This window comes from Lynx rufus, unplaced genomic scaffold (genome assembly GCF_022079265.1).
Source record: "Lynx rufus isolate CCGP_SWC_20201006 ecotype Redwood Valley unplaced genomic scaffold, mLynRuf1.p SCAF_2, whole genome shotgun sequence".
NCBI lineage: Eukaryota > Metazoa > Chordata > Mammalia > Carnivora > Felidae > Lynx > Lynx rufus.
In genome coordinates, this window is record NW_025814834.1 from 149,588,491 (window position 1) to 149,610,651 (window position 22,161).

The window sequence follows — 22,161 nt, forward strand, 5'->3', positions numbered from 1 at the left end:
ATTGATTTTAGCTGTTCCCAGACTGTCTGTTATCCAAATCAACACTAGCTTCAGATCAGCAATATTAACAGGCTTTAAAAATTTTTTGTTTGTGAATGTGCTTCAGTGGTTTAATTTATATATTATCTCTCCAGATACTTTTATATATTTTAATAAGAAATAAAACGCTGAGTTTCAGGGAGCTTGGGTACATTAGAAGAATTATTTAGCCATCTGCAATAAGCCACGTGAACACGTGTGTGTGTGTGTGCGCGCGCACGCGCGCATGTAGGTGCACGCATGCAACACTTACAGAGTACATGCAAGTGATGGCACTGAGCTAAATGCTTTACATATATTACCTCACTTAATCCTTTTGAAAACCCTTTGAGGTGAGTACTGCTGTTGGCCACATTTCAGAGATGAGGAGACAGAGCCTTAGAGAAGTAACATGTGCAGTGTCACATACAAGGAGGTGACACGGGAATAGAGCCCAGGCCAGCTGACACCAAGAGACCCTACGTTGAATCACTGTGTATCCACAACACACACAAGCGTAAAAATAACTTTGGACATTTTTATTTATTAAATAAATACGCTAAGTAATGTGCTGCAATATTGCTCAAACTCAGAAAGCATAAAAAATTCACTGGTGGATGACAGCAAAGACACTGTGGATTATTTGTTCAAATCCATCTTATAAATATTTGTAGACTGCTGACTACTGGGGCACATTCTGTGCCCTGGGCCTGAGCTGCTGAAGGGGATATAGTTTCTGTCCATAGTCTAGTGGGGCTAATGACATACGCTGGGGAGAGGTGGCCACGTTTGAGAACATAAGGCAAATTTGAGCCATATGAATAATATTTTGTTAAATTTTTGAAAACATTTTTAAACGCTTGTTTTTATTTCATAGCATTAAAGAAGTCACAGGGTAGGAAGATTATTCAGAAGAGCCAAATGTAATCTAATTTATAAATACATGTTCTCATTTATGAGTCCCCTTTTTTTCACTTCTAATGATAAAATTGTGGTTATTGTCTTTGCTGTGTACATATAATCTTCATGTTAAATATTTTCTAAGAATAATTTAACTGACTTCATTGCTCACATCAAGTCATTAACTTGGCAGGTTAACTTACCATCTGTGAGGAAACAGCAGATGAAATTTTGTTCAAACCCTCAGTTATGTTCAAAATATATTTAAAGTACTTAGAAAAAACTTGGCCCTTTTAAATGGCTTGATTAGAGGAAGCCTTTGTGAGCAAAGTCAAGTAAATTGCAGTAGCCGAAGAAATATTTAAATTTGTTTAGAATTTAATGAAATAGTTGATGCTTTTAACACAAGGGAGGAGCTTCAAAGAAGTTTTTAAAAAAGCAAAAAAAAAAAAAAAAGTAAAATGCATTTTGATTGATGGAAAGTTATTATAGAACTAAACCTAAGAAACAGTTTCTTATTTGTCATCTTGGTCTTACCTCTACACCCCCCAACCCCACCCCATCCCCATTTTGAGCCACTAGGAAGGAGCAAGTTCTGCTTACAGACTTTAAAAGGCCGAGGTAGCAATTTCAGGAAATTACTACTAGGATTGAGAAAAACAGGCATCAGGTAACAATGAATCCTGGCTCTGGTGACACCAAGAAGCTCTTTTAAAAGCCTTTTGTGCAAAAATTGTTACATATTCCAGTAAGGTTAATGAGTGAGTTAACACAGTTCATTTGTTTTCCTTGCTTCCTTCTCCCTGCCCCCCAGCCCCATTGAGGAAATTCTGACCTGAATACGTTGTTGAAAAATGTCTCCGGTTCCAGAGGGGATTCTACTGAAAGCATCGATCATGCTATTGGAGTTTGATTTATCTGGAACAAAGAACTTTACACCTCCTGAAATACATGATTGGGATGTTAACCATTAAAATGTATAAAATAAAACAAAAAATAATATGTGAGGTCTTTTCCAACAACCTTTCCCATGTAAGAGGCTTAGTTTTGGGGAAGGAGGTGTAGCACTTGGCTGGCAGTGCATGGCATCCTGCCAGCCACATGGTGAGCAGCAGAGGTGAGTAGTTTTGTGTGTTCTGTTCACGGCTGTAATGTCAAGGTCTACACCTCTGTCTGGTGCTTGATAGAAACTCAATGAATATTGTTTGAATAGTCTTGTAATGAAGGTGATTCCTAGACACTCTAGGTTCATTGCTATCTGCAGTGCTATATGTTTACACTTATGCTTACATTCTGAAAACATTGTTTTCAAAAATAATTCAATAAAAACCTAACTTTTAATTTGTAAGTCAGCAATACTCATTTTTATTGGCTATAAGGACTATAAGATAAAATTATTCCATGCCTCATTTAGAACAAAAAAAAAGATATGGATCTTACAATTTGGTATGTGTCCTTATCATGAAAGTTAGTGCGCTTAATCTTAAATATATTTTTAGCTCTGTGATTATACATGCTCAGATTAGTTTAACAAAAAATTATAAAAATTATATTTTCATTGGATGTATATGATAGGATGTATACATTGGATGTATATGTATATGAATATGTATATATTCATTCTACCTTCTAAGGAAAATCTTTAAAGGTCAACAAAATTTTGGCAGATTTTAGCAATGATTTTTGTGTTGTTTTCCTTAAGATAGCTGTTTCTATTTGTCTTTTTCCAATTAAGCCACACATTCTATTGTCATAATATGAGCTTCATGGTTGGGAGTATTCAAGTTAAAAGGCTTTGAATATTCAATTTAAAAGGAAATGCTCTAAAACATAAGTGTTTACAAATATATTTACCTGTATGTTGTGATAATTCCTCCAGGTTTTCGACCACAGATGAGCCCAGGGCAATGGAATGAATGGTTGAACCACTGCTGAGCACAGTAAGTAAGCAATTGCCAATGTGCTCATCACCTCCACTGGTCACTAATATCATCACAGAGCCATGGGCTTTTCCATTCAGTTTTTCAACCACCTGAATGTAGAGTATCAGTCATTTGGAAGGAAATGTAATTCAAGTTGCCATTGAATGGAAGAATTCACTCATTCCAAATTCCCATCAGTAAGGCATATGCCTCTTTGAGATCCTCTGTGGCTTGCTGCACTCCAAGCCCATCCCCATTCCATCCTCAGCTCACCTCATCGAAGGACTTGTCACTGTACATGCCATTGCTGGATTGCTTGTACAGAGAGACTCTTTCTGTTTGAATCATCACAATATGCCCCTAGTTTAGAAGAGGGTCCATGACAGAGGAAATGGGGCACATTCTTGTATGTTATCTCTGCCTCTGACATCTGGTGAATGACCAATAAGAGGCCTTAGAGAAGTGGTTCTCAACCTTGGCTACACATTAGAGTTAGATGGGTCTAGAATTACTATAAGCAAAAGCCAGATATTACTGATTTTGACTGGAAAACCCAAGCATAAAAATGGCTACAGTTGGGCCAATCACCGAATGCAGAGGGTCAGTGTTAAAAATTGTCCAGATGATGCTGAAGTTCCCCAGCCTTGGCCAGTGTATTTATTTATTTACTCATTCCTTCAACTAACATTTATCGAACAGCTAATATGTGCCAGGTACTTTGCTAGGCACATGGGGTTTAATGGTAAACAAGACATGGTTCTTGACCTTAAAAATAACCCATTGTTACTTTCCTATCAGTGTCATGACCACACTGTAACAGAGTGCCCCATATCAGAAGGAACCTTAGCTATAAAATGAAGGAAAGGAAAGTGATGGTGATTTGGGCATTGCGTACCCAACTGTACCTCAAATCCCTTCTTAAGCCCTGAGCAGATGCTGGTTTGTGCTTCTGCTGACACAGTTGAAGGCAGATGTGAAACCAACAGCTTTCGGTCATCATCACTGTTAATTTGGTGTAGTTGGGCTCTGATCTCCCCTTTGCTGTTGAAACTGACAATGCCCACAAAGGTATGAATTTCAATAATCTGCATCAAGTAAAACTCTGCTGCCTGTTGCAGTCGAAGGAGTCTGTCAGCCTGTGTCCCAAAAAGGAAAAAATAAAAATAACAACCTTTGGTTGGTAGACAAAAATATGACTCAGCAACCTGGCAAATATCTCTGCCAATCATTTAGCAGTGTCACATTGTAACTTTTTGAGTTGTATAGAGTGACACTATGCTGGAATCTTGTTTTATTAATTACAGGCTCAAAAATAAATGTTTTTCAAGGAGGACAGAGGGGTTGAGAACCCTGCCTCCAACAAGCTGTTCATATTTACCGCTCTCTAAGAACACATATTCCCACTATTCCTCTCCAACTCAGAATTCGAGATCTATGAAACCAGTTTAAATTAGATTTATAACTGCTTCTTTTAAAATCCAGTCTGGGTAAGAGGAAACATAATATTTTTCCTACTTATTAAAATAGGATTGTATGAGATACATACATGACAGTAGAGATAAACCTATGTGTTAACCAGATGAAAAGTAATATTAGTGACCAGGTTTGGGCATGTGATGTTACTGATGTTCACTAGGTTCACTAGGCTGTGGGAGCAGCAAGCTGAGCTTCAATGACCCCCCGTTCAGTGAGGACTGTGGTCTCTTTCTCCAACTTAGACATCTCCCTTAATATCTGGATCTACATTTCACATTGCTTCAGAAGCATCGCAAATTTAACGTCCCACAGGTATCTCAAACTCTACACACTTTGAGTTCATTGGCTCCCTTTCCAAATGGGAAATGATGCTTCTGAAGCAATGCGAAATGTAGGTCCAGATATCAAGGGAGATGTCTGAGTTGGGAGAAAGAGACCACAGTCATCACTGAACAGGGGGTCATTGAAGCTCAGCTTGCTGCTCCCCCAGCATCATTAGATTGTGAGCATTGTGAAGTAGAGACTATGTTCTGTCATCTCTGTGTCCACCAAGCAAACACAGTCCAGGCACCTAATGAAAGAATGGCTATGCACCTGGGTGGCACAGTCGGTTAAGCGACCGACTTCAGCCAGGTCACGATCTCGCGGTCCGTGGGTTCCAGCCCCGCGTCGGGCTCTGGGCTGATGGCTCAGAGCCTGGAGCCTGTTTCCGATTCTGTGTCTCCCTCTCTCTCTGCCCCTCCCCCGTTCATGCTCTGTCTCTCTCTGTCCCAAAAATAAATAAAAAAAAAAGTTGAAAAAAAATTAAAAAAAAAAAAAGAAAGAAAGAATGGCTATGATGGTTCAAGGACAGTATTGGCAAGAAAAGGGAAGGGAGTTTGCTTTGCTGTGAGTGTGTTACTCTAGGTTTATTTCCCTTCTACTAACTTCACATCTTCTCTCAAGTACAACTATCCCTTTCATTCTACCTATTCTTGCTCAATAGAGGTAGCTAGCCAATATAAATTACCCTGAGCCCATCTTTAGAAGATCATGGCCTAGTCAACTGTAGGTGGGCAAGATTACAAAATTATCCAGATGCTGAATGTATTAGTGGTGTTCCTAATATTTCAGAGACAAATTGAAAAAGGCAAATTTTCCAGGACTACTGATCCAGAGAATATAAGAGGATAAACCCTTCCTTAGGACAAGTTCTATGATTAAATAATACTGCCACTTTTGAACCAAAAGCTTCATATTCATTTTTTCACTTATTCCCCCTCAACAACTTTATGAAATAGATGGTGGTGTGCTGGTAAATGTTTTTCAAAAACTGGCTTTCTGGTAAAAGAGGGAGAGACACCCTGATCTGTTGCAATTGAAAATCTTTGTGGGATTAACTACTCCCACCATGGTTGATTTCAAGTTGTCAATGTGATGTCACTAAAAGCAGAGTTGGGAAGAGATGTTGACCAGATACAGGTGACCAGAAGTAATCTTAAGAGCACAGATTGGGGGTCAGCAGACATTTTCAGAAAAGGGCTAGAAGTTAAGTTATTTCAGGCTTGATGGGCCATATATTCTCTGTTGCAAGCACTCGATTCTGCTGTTTTAGCACTAAAGTGGCCATAGAAAAGATATAAATAAATGAGTGTTGCTGTGTTCCAATAAACTCTATGGAGACTGAAATTTGAATTTCATGTAATTTTCACATATCATGAAATATTACTCTCTTGACTTTTTTCTAAACCATTTAAATCGTAAAATCCATTTTTAGCTTGTGGGCTATGCAAAAACAGGTAGTGAGCGAAATTTGGCCCTTGAGCTGTTGTTTACTGACTCTGGGCATAGATAATAGTAAAAAATAGTAGAAGAATATTTAGGAAGTGATGACTTTTGAGCATTTATTATATGTTAACAATTTTATTTAATTATAAATCTACATGGTTTAATTTTTAATAATGGCTGTATTTAACTACTGCTTGCAAATTTCCTAAAAATTTAACTATTGACTTTAAGAAACCAGTATCAGCTGCTCCTGTCACCACACTAAAAGTAGCTATTATAATCCCTATTTTCCAGATGATAAAATAGTTCAAGAAAGTTATTTTGGTCTTGTCTATAGAGACAGTAAGTGAAGAAGCCAGGAATTAAAGCACATCTGCCTGGTTCCAGAGATTAAGCTTTTAACCACTATCTGAGAGCTATGAGATTTTCAAAAGAGGATTTCTGCAAGGCTCCTTGATTACTGCATGACTGAGGGATGGTTTTCCATCCATGGTGACATGGGAAACATAAACACAATGGATATGCACACTCTCTGCAAACCTGTAGTCTCTTGCCTCCGCTAGGGCTATGTACCAGTGAGTGAAATGTGGCCAAAGGAGATTTTGTTACATGTCAGAGTTTTAGAAAAAGGTCTTGGTTGGAAAAAAGTTGCAATTAGTAGCAAAACTCAGGGCTAGGAATTACCTGTGGCTTTCATTTATCTGGCCTACAGTGTGAATTTGTTCTTCTAGTCCCTAAGGAAAGACAAAATGCATGAAGATTCCAAACCTTTGGCCTCCCCTCCTCTGCCCTTACCCTCTGGAAATAAAAAGAATTAAAAACTGATAGAAAAAATGGTGAATGGTTTACAGCCATTAATTACCAAAATGTTACCTCTTCCATTTTACTGGACACATCCAGCACTAAACAGACCACTTTGTCACCAGCCTGAATAAGGGAGAATACAGGAGGAGGTGGAAGCCCAGTCCCATTCATGGGAAAGCTATGATTGAAGTCAGCAGAGTCTGTGATTACATCCCATGCACTTCTGAGGCTGCACATTTGGTTCTGTAGGTTTGGAGCTTCTTGATTGTGGGTATGTGCATTGCAGAATTCAACCACCTAGAAATAGAACAATGCCTATCAGAAAATGAAGGGACTCTTCCCATATTAGACATACTTCTCATTCTCAAGCAACTAAAGGTAAAAGGAAAGGTGAGCTGAAAGATGAGAAATTAGAAGTGCCATAGCAGTCCTTTATTACTTCAAGAATGACTTTGAGTTTACAAATAAACCTTGGCATCCTTTGCTTGAAACACTGGCACCTCGTGGTACTTGCAATCAGTCTCTATTATCGTCTATTTGTACTTGGATAACAGAGAGCAGACCGTGTATATATATCTCAGTCTTAGGAAAACAAAACAATCTCCCGCCTTTTTTTAGTATGATAACGTGTTAAAGAAAACACCCCAGAAGATATTGTCTTGGTCAGCCTATTCCTTGAAATTGTATTTAATGACCCACCTGCACCTTTATTTATTGATCAGTCAACATAAATCGATCTAGTTCAAATATTGATCTCGGTAACAATAGGATGAGGAAAAAAAACAACTTAAACTTACTTCCTGGTCTTTCTCCCCATTTTTAAATATAGATATGGTCTATTGAATAATACTGAACATATGTCACCCCTTTTAAAGGTATGTTTCACATTGCAAAATGATGTGTTACCACCTACTCCCAGTGGCTATATTCCTGTAGAGTAGCTACTTCGTGCTAACAGAAACATGGGAGCTTAGAACTAGAAAACACCTCATAGACTTTCCCGTTCTATCTCTATTTTCATAGAAGAGGAAGCTGAAGCTTCAGAAGGTTAATAATTGCTTAAAGAGATATTCTCAGTAGCATGGGGAGACAGGAGTAGAACGCATTTTTGCTGTCATAATTTCTTTGTTTTTAACTCCTTTCTGTTTATTTCATGACTATGAAACTTGGATTGGATAGTAATGATTAGGTCTTTCAAAGGTTCACAAAGATAATGCCTAGTCACAAACAATGTGGATGAATATATGGAATCAAGTTGGGTTCAGATATTAAGTCTATAAATTAAAAATATAATGGATCAGACAAGAAAAGTGAAAAATCACCTTAAAGTTACAGAAGGACTCCTAGCCTTGACTAAAACCAGACTGAAGAAAAAAAAAAGTTTTCTAAAGAAAAGAATGTGTCCATCTAAGGGACACTGGTCAGCCGTAGAAACAGAAAACTTCACAGGGGCATGTGCCCATGTGCTCCCAGTACCATGGAAGGGAGATGACACACAGACGTGAGTTTCAGGTCTTTGTGAAGATGGATGGATATATCCAGTCATGAAGGCTGATGCCATTAAACCTCTGTACCACCAGTCTTCCTCCTTTCTGATTCCATTCTCTCAGAGAGGCTTCTGGGGACAATTTGGCTGTTTCATGCTGCTTCCTCTAGAGAGAGAATGAATTGGCTAGAGGATGCAAGTATTGCATCCCCATGACAGAGTACTATTTTTAAACAATAAATTATTTAATAATAATAAATTATCAATAATAAATTATTAATAATAAATAATAAATTATTATTTAAAAATAGTGTTCTGAATTCATACACTAGGCTCTTATCAGTGTGGAATACTGACAAGGTAAGTTTCTGAACCTGCAAAACTAAGGGTTAGTTGACTTGGTAATACCTGGTTTTCCTTTTTAATTTCTTTTTTTTTGTTAGATGTTTATTTACTTATTTTGAAAGAGAGAGTGCACATGAGTGGAGGAGGGGCAGAGAGAGAGGGCGAGAGAGTCCTTTTTTAATTTCTGTACTATGCAAAACAAGGGAAAGAACTAGGAAACAAAATAAGAGTCGTTTGCTACTTCAAGTGAGAGAAATATAATTGTGTGTTTTATTACTCTTACTCATACACCTTCCTGTGAAAGCACCACCATATGAGCAGTTTATTTTGAGGTTTCCAGAGTACCCTTGTTGAATCACCTTCCCCAGAAAGCAAATAATCACTTTTCTAAAGGAATATATTTTTTGGCGATCATCTTTGGGGCCTCAGTGTTTTTTGTTTTATCTGTAAATAAAAACTAGATGAACTCTAAGGCCCTCAAGCTCTAAAACATAGTGAATCTTAATGTCTTTTTGTTTAAACGCTTTAAACATTTCAGGCCATCTTGGGAAGAGATGAATGCTGTAGGAGATTTTCATTCCAAGGCCATACTTACAGAAGATAAACTTTGCATGAACATTATCGATGCAGTTGCATTTTGGGTGCTATTGTATATAAACATACATCCTTCTTTAAAAAGTTTACTAATAATACAGTTTTCTTGGGGGCAAGGGCCTTTTTCACACACAAAAATGCCTGTGATGTCTGATGAACACCTTAAAATAGAAAGAGAAATTGGTCTATTTTAGAAACACTTCTGTTTCTTCTTCATTTGGTTCATATAATAATTTGTTGCAAAGCTTGTAGCTTGCAACAAGCTACACATAAAACATTTTAAAAACTATTCTGTTAAGAAAGGTCATTAATTTAGAAATACACTCCACTTTGTTTTAAAGCATTTGAGCTGCATAAGAAATTCTGTATCACCAAAGGCTTTAACCAACTAAACAGGGTCAAAGGAAAAGATACCAGGAAATGGACGTGAACTTTTAGAGGCCCAGGAGACAGCATGACCAATAGTATCCTGAATCACAGTGTCTTTGAGCTCATTGCCATTGGACAAGAGGGCAGAAGAGCATGAACATGGAATGAGGATATTTTAAAAGGATTCTTTCCTAAATGAGCAATCTCAAATTCTACCAAAGGGAATGAAAAACAGCACAACCTTCAAAAGAGAAATATCTTCCAATTGATGATCAAATGATAATTGGTCAATACCTACCAAAATTACAGCAGAGGGTACATTTTGACCCAGTAATTCTTGGAAGCTACTCAACAGACATATAGATCTGCCTGCATACATGAGAAATTATATATATATATATGGCATTATGACCTGCAGTACTGTTGGTAATAACAAAAAATTGGGAGCAACCCACTTGTCCAGCAATAGGAGACTGGTTGAAAAGATACAGTATATCCATACAATGGAACATTAAGCACTTATTTTTAATTAAAAAATTAATGAAGAGAAATATATATTCATATTTATTTGGATTTGCTTAAAGAAATACTAAAAAATAAACCAGAAACTAATAAAAATGGTTACTGGAGGGGATGAGAGGGAGCAGGGTGAAGACAGTGGTGGTAACAAGATATCTTAGAGTATAACTTTTTATATTGTTCTCATATCTGAACCACATAAATATTTACCAACTTTTAAAAATTGAAATAAAATTTAAAAATAAAAGGATCTCTTTCTTGTCAATTAGGTTTTAGCTGCCATCATCAACTTCATTTTAGAGTAAAAAAAATAAACAATGAATTTTAAACATGAGAAAAAGTACCAACCTTGTTACTTTAATTTGATTTTGCCCATTTATATAGAAAGGTTTCTCATTGTTGTATTCATCAAACACACCCCAACGGAGATGGGCCCATTCGTGGACAAACACCCTACCTGTAGAAGAGAGAGCTTTTGTTTTAAGTTCCTAAAATCTCAGCAGTGGGCTTTGCTAACTAGTGAACACGTAACATCACTTGACCATATACACTACTACGAAAGGTTGAAGTGCAATTGCCTCCCGCTTTTCTCTTCCTCACCTATTTCCATCTCCTCCTTTACCCCTGTCATAAAAGAGGCAGTCTGAAATTATGCTTAGTCTTTGTAGATGCAAACCAGTGATTTACTTTGTGAACATCTATTTGATACTTGTGATGAGTCCCACATTCTCTCATTTCCCCAAGTGAAGCTGCCTAACATGTTTATATTTAGCTTCATACAGGCCTACAGTTTCAGGATGTAGGGGAAAGGGAAAGAAGCATATGTAAGTACAGTGGATTGAATGTTTACATCCCCCTAAAATTCATATGTTGAAATACTACTGCCTCATGTGATGGTATTAGAAAGTGGGGCCTTTGGGAGATGATTAGATCACAAGGGTGGAGCCCTCATGAATGGGATTAGTGCCCTTATAAAAGAGACCCCAGAGAGCTCCCTCCTCTGCCTTCCATGTTAGGACACAGAGAGGAGATGGTTGTCTATGTATCAGGAAGTGGGTACCAGACGCTAAATCTTCCAGGGCCTTGATTCTGGACTTCCCAGCCCCCAGAACTGTGAGAAATAAGTCTCTGTTGTGTAGAAGGCCCTCAGTTTTTGGTATTCTGTTAGAGCAGCCCAAACAGACTAAGATACCAAACAAGCAAATAAAGATTTCCTATTCTTTAGTCTGGGTTAGCCAAGCATGCCTATTTTTTTCTCGTAAGTAATTCTCCTCTCTAGAGCAGTGATTGAAACTCTGGGGCCAGGGAGGGATGAAGGAGTAAAAAAGATCCTAAATGTCCTCTCCAGCTTGGATGGTCCTTTATCTTTTATTTTATCTCTGATCCTCCATGCTTATATTTGTCTCCAGCTCTTGGCCCAGGGAAACCCCCATCCTCAGCATCAAATTCTTTATATCTTAACCTCCACTTCTCTAAATCTTGCATTTCCTTCACTGTTCCCAATCAAAACCACTCCCCAATAAAAGCTTTCCAGATTAACTCCCTCCCAAAGCCCTTTCTTTTGTTCTGAATTCTTTTAAGTTCTGGGAACCCAGGAATTGTTTACAGAGTTGACTGAGGCTGCAGCATATTGTGCAATTTCTGGACTATGGGACAAAGGAAGGGAGGGGAACCATCTAAGCTGAAAGTTTTAGGGAAAAGTTTGTGCCTAGTCATGGAATTTAGAAGTGTTGATGAAGTCATCATCTATTTGTGCAGAGATTATCAGCACCTCATAGTTACTGGGGAAAAGACATTTATTTATTTATTTATTAAAAAAAATTTTTTTTAACGTTTATTTATTTTTGAGACAGAGAGAGACAGAGCATGAACAGGGGAGGGGCAGAGAGAGAGGGAGACACAGAATCTGAAACAGGCTCCAGGCTCTGAGCTGTCAGCACAAAGCCCGACACGGGGCTCGAACTCACGGACCGTGAGATCATGACCTGAGCTGAAGTCGGACGCTTAACTGATCAAGCCACCCAGGTGCCCCAAAGACATTTTTATAAATTGTTTTACAAAGTGTATTTTATACAGTGTGTCGCTCCAGCTCCTGTTCGCTTTACAGAGGATAATAAAATCTATTTAGATTTAAATGGGGGTAAAGTGAAAATATAATTTGAAAGGCACTACTGTATGTTAAAATCAAAAACAAAAAATAAGCATGGGATAGTTAGCCCTTGACTTGCTGATCTGTTCTCTGTACAGGTTCTCCCTTAGATCTCATCCACTAAATGCCAGTCTCCAAACCTATGACCCTGACTTCTCTCCCAAACTCCAGCCGTCTACAATCACCACAGGTTGAGCCTATCACAACAGTCCACTGCTCCCCACAATCAACTTTCCTAGATCTAGAGTTGTGAATTTCCCCTTTAAACAGGTCCCTCCTACTTCTGTCATAAACCTGGTGTGTTCCTTAATGCTGCTATACACCACCCCCCATCCCTGGCCTTTCACTCTGTAGCAGTCAGACCTCTATTTCTTTCCGCTCCCCCACCCCCACCCTGGAATATCTCCCATCACTTAAAGTTGTTAGGATTAAATAACAAGAGAAGCAAACAGCACAGCACCGGCACATAGAAAATTCTCATTGTTCTTTTTTTTTTAAATTTTTTATTTTAACCTAAGTTAGTTAACATATAGTGTAATAATGGTTTCTGGAGTAGAATTTAGTGATTCATCACTTACATATAACACCCAGTTCTCATCCCAGTAAGTGCCTTCCTTAATGCCCACACCCATTTAGTGGCCCCCCTGCTACATAACACCCCTCCAGCAACCCTCAGTTTGTTCTCTGTATTTAAGAGTCTCTTATGGTTTGCCTCCCTCTCTGTTTTTATTACTATTTTTCCTTCACTTTCCCTATGTTCATCTGTTGTGTTTCTTAAATTCTATATGATTGAAATAATATATTTATCTTTCTCTATTTTGCTTATCATGGTACACATTCTAGTTCCATTCCACGCTGTTGCAAATGGCAAGATTTCATTCTTTTTGATCGCTGAGTAATATTCCATTATATATATCACATATTTATTATTTATTATATATCTGTATATTTTTTTCATTCTTAATACTCTTTCATGTCCTCATCTCACTGCCCCCACTCTTTTCAAGTCTTATTGCTTTTTGCCTGGACTTCTAGTTATTCTCCTGATACTCACTTTCCCTCTCATTGATTTGAAGGAGTCAGATCATCCATACAGCCAGGTTCATCTTATACAAACACTTTTTTACTGATTTCACTCCTGTGCTCTTAAACCTTCAGCAGTGACTTGCTAATTTGGGCATTTGAGGCTCCGCGGCACCTATCCCCATGTGCATTTCAGCATTTTCTTCCACTACTTCACTCCCCATGGTTTCTGCACTATCAGGGCCATGACTGCTCCCATCTCTTAAATATGCTCTAGATTCTTCTGCTGCCACTGTTTTATTCATACTCTTGGCACTGTTCTCTGCCATCTTTCCATTTATCAACATGGTATTAACCTTGAAGATCCCCTCCATTGTGAGGCCTTTCCTGAGGGCCCTTAGAGCAAACTATTCTCTCCTTTCACTGAATTCTCATAGCACTCACTGTCTGGGCTACGAATCTGGTGTCCAAGTGTTTCTGGCTCACTTTGTCTCTTATCTTTTCATGGGTATGTTGCCTATCTCCCCATCCAAATGGTAAGACTTTAGAAGGTTTCAGGTTCTCTGAGTTGCTTTTCAGCATCAAGCACAAAATATTGCAAACAGTACTGCCCAATGTCTGTTGCTGGATAGGTCGCACTTACCTCGTGGTCCATAGCCAGCTGTTAAGTCATCATTTAGTAGAAAGTTAGATGTGAAATGAATGTATTTTCCCTCTTTTCCACACCCTCTGTATTGCAGTGTGTAGGGGTCATCTCCATGTGCCCCATACCAGTCAGTCACGATGACATTTGCCTATATTAAAAGAAATGTTTTATAGTACTCTGTATCCTACCAGTGATGTTGGTGACATGAACATATACATTTGTTAAAACACTTTGAACTGCACTCCTATGATCTGTGAATTTTATTGTATGAATTGTGTTCTAATTTGATAACAGATTTAGAAAATTGTATGTCTTATAGATGGATTTTAAAATGCACGCACAACTAAATGTCAATAAAATTACTTGGCACTTTCAAAAACATCCGTATTTTCAAAGGTTTGCAAATGCCCATGGAGCTTTATTATTTCCATTTGACCTTCCCATTTTCCAGATTAAAATTTTCTGAAAAGTCAACACTGTAAAATTCTGACATTATAAGACACTATAAAATGTAACAAAAAGTTGCACAAATGTTTAGAAACAACAAATGTCATTCATAATTGCACTGTAAGTGTTATAGCCTTTTGTGAACAGCTTTCTGTGGGTTACTTCATCAGTAGGAGACAATAAGATGTGTTTGTGTTAAGCCTTTCCCTTTCATTCCCATTACCATTAGATCAGCAAAACAGTCACTGTCATGAGGTTGCATTTCATCTTGTACCCTGACAATTTCAGTTATTATTGCTAAAACACAGTATGTTAAGTCCAAAACTAAAGTGAATATCTATTCAAATAACCATCTAGAGAATATAATTTTACAGACAAAATTGTTTCTTTTATTTTTAGCAAGAAAGATAACATGTTGTCCCAAGACTTTCCCTTAGAAGTATGTTGTTAACTTTTTTTTTTAAAGCTGATTTTAGAACTATAGATCTAATATGATCCTATAAATATAAATCACATTGTCACTATGTGTACCATATGTGTAATGTTTTATGTGTGTGTGTGCATGCCACTGAGTAGAAGAAGGTAATATTCTCAGTTTTATTTTGCATTATTTCTACAGTGTTTGAGTTTTTTTGCAACGAGCATGAATTATTTTTATAATAATCAACATTTATTTTTAGAAAGATAAGAATTAAAGCCAGGGCCTTTATAAGACAGAACCTGCAAAAAGGGCCACAGATGTCATGCCCTTATGCCCTTGGATAGTTTTCATATGGACAAAACCTCATTCCTGTGTCTCAAAATTTGTCCTGAAGCTAAAAGGAAGGGGTGCTCCACTAGGGATGAAATACTCAGAGGCTGTTTGGGGGTCCATTCTACTATAGACCATAGTAATACAGTTCTTACCTACCTTTTTCTAACCACCCCCCCATCTATATTAGACTATGGATTCACAGGGACAGGAACTACCTTGCTTGTCCTTGTGTCCTCTATAGGGCGTAGCATGGTTCTGTATATGATGATCATTCACTGTTTGCTTAATTGACATGATGAGGCTAAAGGAATTGGCATCCAATAGACATATGAACAGCATTCAATGATTATTCTTTCCTTTAATGTTTTGGTCCAGTATTATTCTCATTTTGTTTTAATTCTTTATTTCTCAGCCCTCCATTAGGATCAGGAGTATGATCTGGTTTTGATGTTAGTTGTCTCCAATGCTTCTTTGTTTCACGGAAAGTCAAATTGATTAATGCCATCTGTATAGATAGCTGGAGACAGCATGGCTTGGTGCAGAGAGCACGGGTTTGGGAAGCAAATAGATGTGGATTGAAATTCTGGCTTTGTAATTTACTGTTTGACTTGGGATAAAATCCTTCCCTTATTTGAGCGTCTGTTTCCTAACTTGTGATAATAATTTGGGATAGCAACTAATTTTAGGGTGTGTGAGGACAAAACAATATACATAGCATGCCTGGTGCTTAGTTGAAGCTTCAAAACACTAGCTTTCTTTCCAGTTTATCCCAGTTCCTCTCTTTCTCCTAGCTCCATGGCCAAGCAAATTGTCAAAAGCTTTCATCTGGCCATAAATCGAGTGTCTGAAGAGCCTCTTTAACTTCTTCAGGACACCAGCATGCTATCTAGATTGCTAGTCCATTTGGTTACTGAGTGACTTCAAAGAAGAACGGAGAATTAAAATAATCTCAGGAAGTTTCATGCCAAATGGCACACATGAGGAAAAGGCAAAGCTACAACCACATGTCCCAGCCCTTCGGTCTGAGCTGTGGTTGTGGATCTGGAATCCACTCCGTTGCTGAAGACCTGAGCTAAATAAGTGCACACTGTCTCTGTTCCTGCCCCTTCTCATGGCTGCCAGGGCTGCTGTTCACAGTAACTTCGCCAGTTGCCAAACGTGTTTAACATTTGTTTACAGCGTGCAGACATAATCATGGATGCCTGACTCTGATCGACAGTCTGTGAGAGTCCTTCGAAGGTTAAGTTCTGTTAGGTTGGAAAAGAAAAGGTAGCCACTCCTCTCCTCCCCCCTTTCTTCCTTCCTCCTTATCACCATACTCCTAAAAAGTGTCCTGGACTTGGGCTCATGTGAAATTCTGCGAATTTCCAGAGCTCCTATTCCTGGGAGCTGGAGTGCAGCTTCAAGACAATGGGTGTGACGGATTACTCGCTGCAATCAATCCTTCTCCAGGGCAGGAGAAGTCAGTGATATTTTTATGGCTTATGTTTCTGTCTGGACATGCGTGTCTACTGCCCCAGACAGGATGGGAAAAGAAGGTAGTCGTAACTGGAACTGTTCCCTGCACAGCTCATAGTCAGGAGGATAAAACCTGCTTTTGGGCCTTAAGCAGAAATTTCAGAAAGGAACCTGTAAGTTACAAAGCAGAGACCTTCTGAGAAGCTACTTGGGCAATGGCATTTTGCTTATTTTTTGTTCCATAATTTGCACTCATTTGTTGTACTTCCATGTATTTTGTGAACAACAATCTTCCTAATAATATTACTTGTATATTAACATCAGTTATTTGTTTTTTGCTTAAGTTCTCACTTTTAACATTTGAACACCATGTATATTGGTTGCTTTTTCCCAAGTTAAGTTCATTTAAGAAAATCCTGAATTCTTACCTTTTCATATAATTCTTGTTTTACTTTGCTGTAATTATTAGCTTTCCATGTGGTGGGTATTAAAATCTTTATATTTCTGAAAAACACTCTTCTCTTGGTAGCATTGAATAGATAAAAAGAAGCTTCAGTTATCATTTCCTATAACCAAAGAAAAGAAAAGCTTACCTTGGCACATGTAAATCTTTCATGTTTTGGTTTCCTGATTATACTTGAGTGAGTAATAGTAAAGCATAATGAAAAGATTTTAAAGGAGCCCATTTCTTTTAGAGACAGCCTTTAGACTTTGGGAAACCTTGGGAGCAAAATAAATAAACCTCAAATAGTTAACTGGAAGAGATTTTTAGGACACTAATAGTGAGTCTGGGCTTGCCTAAATACTTTTTCCCAGTTTTGTGAAAGGCTTTCAAGCTTTTACCAGACAAATCCCTTTCATGTCACTCCTATGGGCATGTTCAAGACCACACCTTATGATGATACCAATTTCTCTTAAGCAATACCAACGGAAGCTCTAAAGTCATGGAGCTATGATCCTTCTGCACCACATTAAGGTGAAAATAGTCAATTACTTTACAGAACATTCAGGTGAAAAGAATTTTGCTCTCAGATTCCCTTTTTGTCTGAGAATTCTCCGTCTCAGGATGAAATCCAACAATTTGATTTTAATAAGCACAATCATGCTTATTCATCAGTCAAACATCTGGTCTTTGTTACCACAATGGGTTATTTTTTAAGCTGCTACCCCAAAAGCAGTCATGTTAGGAAAACAAAAAGGCTAAAATTAGTAGTAACCAACAAGAACAAATCAAGAAGGGCTAGATCAACACTGTGAGCCGAGACTGTGCAGAATTAGATGAACAGACTGGTTTGGCCGTAATTATAATTTTGGGTACTTAAAAGAAATGCTGGTCTCTTTACTACTCAAATACAAATCAGGGAAGGTTGTTAGCTTTTTAAAGAAGGCTACAGTCCTGTTCTAATAGGATAATGGTATTGACTTCACGCTTGCCACTCACCTTAATGTTTGGGATAAGGTTCTGATCTTCAGATACCTGAGGATTGATTGCAATGAGTAATCCGTCATACCCATTGTCTTGAAGCTGCACTCCAGCTCCCAGGAATAGGAGCTCTGGAATTAGGGCCACCAGGAGAGTCACAAACTTCAGGCTGCAAACAGGACCCACATTGTCCCGACGGGTCATGTTGTAGAGAAGTGTCCAGTTTACTCACACTGGTCTTCCTGGGTTCATTGCACCAGGTTGTCAATGGGGAAGCGGAGAGTCTCTTCCTGAACTTGGAAGGTCCCAGAACTTGCAATGAAGGAGGTGCCTTTTTTGCAAAACCTGGGTGGATCTCCCTGAGACCTGCCTCTGCATGTCTTTTTTCTCTAGGCAAAGCCACACTTACCTGTTCTGTGGCTGAACTTCCTTTTGAATCATGGTTGGGCAAGAAATTACTCCTTATTCACTGTAGATCTTCTCAGAAGGAAGAGGGGAAATAGGACAAAAGGCGCTTGAAAGAGGGAGGCCTGGTTGGGCTGAAAATCAGAGAATTGGATTGTTCAGTCCACTTTCAGCAGAAACACAGAAATCCGTAGTGACTTTTCTCTCCTCATCCTTGACAATACCTTCCATCAGCACAACAACTTTTCTATTGCACTCAAGTCATTTTTTGATTGTTGTAAGATTCCCTTGTCTGCTTATTTTGAATATTTAGAAATTCATCCTGCAGCCCTGTCCCTGGGGCCCTTGGAATAGGTCGTCTGGGCAATCTCTCAGCTGATGGCTGAGGGGAAGGTATCAGATATCCCCCAGGGTGGGCCAAGTGCCAGGAACCTGGATGCCTGTGTGGGCCACAGAGGCCTTTTCCTCCGCCCTTGCTGCCTTTTCTCTTTGGACCAGGGAAGAGAATAAATTTTTCCTTCAGCAACCCTCTCCTGAGGACAAGGCTGTGATTCAGTCTAACCTTCCATTTTTCCAGGACCTATCACAGGGTCTGCACATAGTAAGCATCATACCTATTTTGCGAGTGATTAATAGTACCTGATAACTACCAAATAATGCTTTAGAGTTTACAAATGAACCCATTTAAATATCTATTCCCTGATGCAAGCATGATTCTTATTTCTATTTTCCTTTTTTTTTTTTTTTTTTTGGTGAAGACACTGAGTCTCAGAAGGATTGAAAATTAGCCAATGGGGGAAGGAACTAACTTTTATTGTGTGATAGGTTTTACGATGCCTATTTAAAAAAAAAAATTCTTAATGTTTATTTATTTTTGAGAGAGAGAGAAAGAGATAAAGCGCAAGCAGGGGAGGGGCAGGGAGAGAGGGAGACACGGAATCTGAAGCAGGCTCCAGGCTCCGAGCTGTCAGCACAGAGCCCAATGTGGGGCTCGAACCCACGAACCGTGAGATCATGACCTGAGCCGAAGTCAGACGCTTAACTGACTGAGCCACTCAGGCGCCCCTACCATGTCTATTTTATGGGTGACAAAACTAAAGCTCAGAAAATCTAATTTGTTCAAGGTTGTACAAGCATTGTCATAGTGCTAGAATGAGACTGACTGGCTCCAAATTCCATTGTTTTTCACTATATTATGTTTTCTTGCATTCTCAAGGAACTGGAAATAAAGTGACCAGAGCTGTGACATTGAGGGAGAGTAAAGGAAATTTTTCTCCTGCTATCTCTCTATTTGGAAACTCTTGTTTCCAGTCCTGGCCTGGAAGCCTGAGCTGAGCTTCCTAAGTCAAATCCCCTCTTTCATGCTTTCACAGCATCAAATGCCTCTCCTTTGAAGTGTGATTATAGTTACAGTGTCACATTCATTTTGTGTAATTTGCATAGTTGTCTGCTTTCCATGAAAGGCATATGAGAGAAGGTATCGTGCCCTGTTATTATCACTACCTCCTGAGCACCTACCTCAGTAAACTCTCGATAAATATTTGTTGAATGAAGGAATAAATGGAGTCAGGAGAAGAAAATAAAAGCTTGATTGCAAAAGAGCCCTGGATTATAGTGTGGAAATGCTCCCCCCTGCAACTTTATCTCTTCTAGAAGTATCGCTTCTAGAAGTATCGCTTCTAGAAGGTACCTCTTCTCTGAAGCAGTTTTCCTCTTGCTCCCTCTTGTCAGAAGGGGCTCAGGTATTGGTGCTCCCCAGGGTATGTAGGAGAAGGGAATGTCTCTGGTAACCACACAGCTGTCAGAGTTGCTCACTGTACAGCTAGAGGTCAGCTTAGCTGTCTTGTCTTCCCAGGCTAATGCCCAGCTGTGGATTTTTCCCCCACACCTCTCCCTGTGTTACAGAGTGGAAACCCAGAGGTGTGGTGACTCTTAAGGATTTGCCTGTAACTGTGACTCATCGATAAACAGTGAAATTTATTTTCAACTTTTCTTGGCAGTTTATTTTCTTGTGCCAATCTCTTGTGCTGAGATTATTGGCATCAGTAAAACAATATGCTCGGGGAACCTGGGTGGCTCAGTCGGTGAACCGTCCAACTTTGACTCAGGTCATGATCTCACGGTCTGTGAGTTCGAGCCCCGAGTCTGTGCTGACAGCTCAGAGCCTGGAGCCTGCTTTGGATTCTGTGTCACCCTCTCTCTCTGCCCCTCCCCTGCTCACACTGTCTCTCTCACTCTTAAAAATAAACAAACACACACAAACAAAAACTAAAACAAAAAAACCCAATATGCTCAAAAATTAAAATCGTAAGCCATACTAAGAGTAGCTTTCCACAAACAATCAGATAAGAGTTTCTTCTCGCCACTGTCCACACTTGTGTGAATTGTTCTCTGGCTGCGGGGACCAGTGAGGGCTCTCTCTCTGTCTGTCCCCTTAACAACAGCTACAATAGCTGCCACATCATGTGAGGTGGAATGCTGGCTAGTGACTGCGGGCAGCTTTATAAAGAACAGCCGTATGTGAACGGTCTTGTCCAATTCACCTGAACAAGGACACTCAGGCTTTGCTCTTCCTAGGTTGAGGGCCTAGATATGACATCCATTCTTGTCTACCTGTTTTTTGCTCCATTGCTTTTGGAACCTGATTACCAGGTCTGGCCACTCGACTGGCATCTACTTTCGTCATCTGTCCCTACAAGATTCCCGGTCATTGACCCATTCACTCTTGAAAGCCTTTCCCCCACTTCTGTTCCATCGTACTCTCGACACCCTTTTGCTGTCAGCAACTAGGCCTGGGGCCAGGCCAACTAAAGGTCTCTTCTGACCGCCTTCTGCTCTGACCAGGCTGACCGCACAGGAAACAAAAGTAAAAAGCTCTCAAAAACTGTCTTCTGAATGTCTTAAACGTCTAAATGACTTAAACGTCATTCCTGAGCGGAGTGTCCACTTCTGATAAAGTGTGACTTTGTCAGCAACAACAACAAAAAAACCCACAATTTATCCTTGCATCCAAGAAATATTCATTTCTCATGTCTATAGATTTTATGATATCTGAAAAATGAAATATACCTAAAGTGAAGAAAAATGGGAATACAAGGTTCAGACATTTATTTCAAGCTATAAATAAATTCTAAGAACCTGCTCTGCTTTTATCTGCTTTCAAGAAAATAAGAGTTATTCACTTTCAGTAACTGAAGAATCTAAAGCACATCTTTGTTCGTTGTCTGAATTTGCAGTTCCTCCTGGCCCCGGAAGGCCTCTCTATCCATTTTCATGGAGTCTGCAGGTAGAGACCCACAGTCAAAGTGACTAAAACATGCAAATGGTGTCAGAGAAGTCAGGACATCTGGCATCGTGAGGAGTCCAAGGAAGTTTTGGATTATTTCCTCTCAGGCTTTTGTTTCAACTCTTTAGCAATTGCATTTAAAGCAGGAAAGTTCACTATGTGGCAGGGCTACAAAGCTTATGGACCACTTTGGTTTTGCAACATTTGTGCAATAAACCAAAAAAGAAGTAAGACTTTGAACAAAACATAGTTTGCTAGTGACTCAGATGGCACGTTTCATACCTCCCTTATCCCATTTGATTCAAACTTAGACTCATTTTCAAGTAAAGGAGTGCAGTGGATGGCACAGATAGGGTCTGGGAAGTCATTT

General features: G+C 39.0%; 2 protein-coding genes across 6 annotated transcripts in view; one reads left to right on the forward strand and one right to left on the reverse strand.

The window, feature by feature from the left end:
- Nucleotides 1-18,304, reverse strand: part of CLCA2 (chloride channel accessory 2) — a 37,253-nt gene extending 18,949 nt beyond the window's left edge. Inside the window, exons 1-9 of the mRNA XM_047085436.1 lie at nt 18,119-18,304; nt 17,106-17,243; nt 14,016-14,166; nt 10,549-10,657; nt 9,314-9,473; nt 6,957-7,184; nt 3,746-3,976; nt 2,773-2,950; nt 1,754-1,860 (exon numbers count right to left, since the gene is read on the reverse strand). Coding sequence (XP_046941392.1) covers nt 1,754-1,860; nt 2,773-2,950; nt 3,746-3,976; nt 6,957-7,184; nt 9,314-9,473; nt 10,549-10,657; nt 14,016-14,166; nt 17,106-17,243; nt 18,119-18,304 — 1,488 coding nt within the window. The remainder of the gene's footprint in view (nt 1-1,753; nt 1,861-2,772; nt 2,951-3,745; nt 3,977-6,956; nt 7,185-9,313; nt 9,474-10,548; nt 10,658-14,015; nt 14,167-17,105; nt 17,244-18,118) is intronic.
- ODF2L (outer dense fiber of sperm tails 2 like) overlaps nt 1-22,161 on the forward strand; it is a 329,427-nt gene that overhangs the window by 246,786 nt on the left and 60,480 nt on the right. For 3 of the 5 annotated variants that reach the window (XM_047085443.1, XM_047085441.1, XM_047085444.1), the window contains one exon: nt 2,798-2,858. The exons of 1 other annotated variant lie outside the window; for it this stretch is intronic. In XM_047085443.1, coding sequence (XP_046941399.1) covers nt 2,835-2,858 — 24 coding nt within the window. In that variant the 5' untranslated portion in view covers nt 2,798-2,834. Of the gene's footprint in view, nt 1-1,732; nt 2,036-2,797; nt 2,859-22,161 lie in introns of all 5 variants that reach the window. One more of the 5 variants, XM_047085440.1, reaches the window with a different exon arrangement.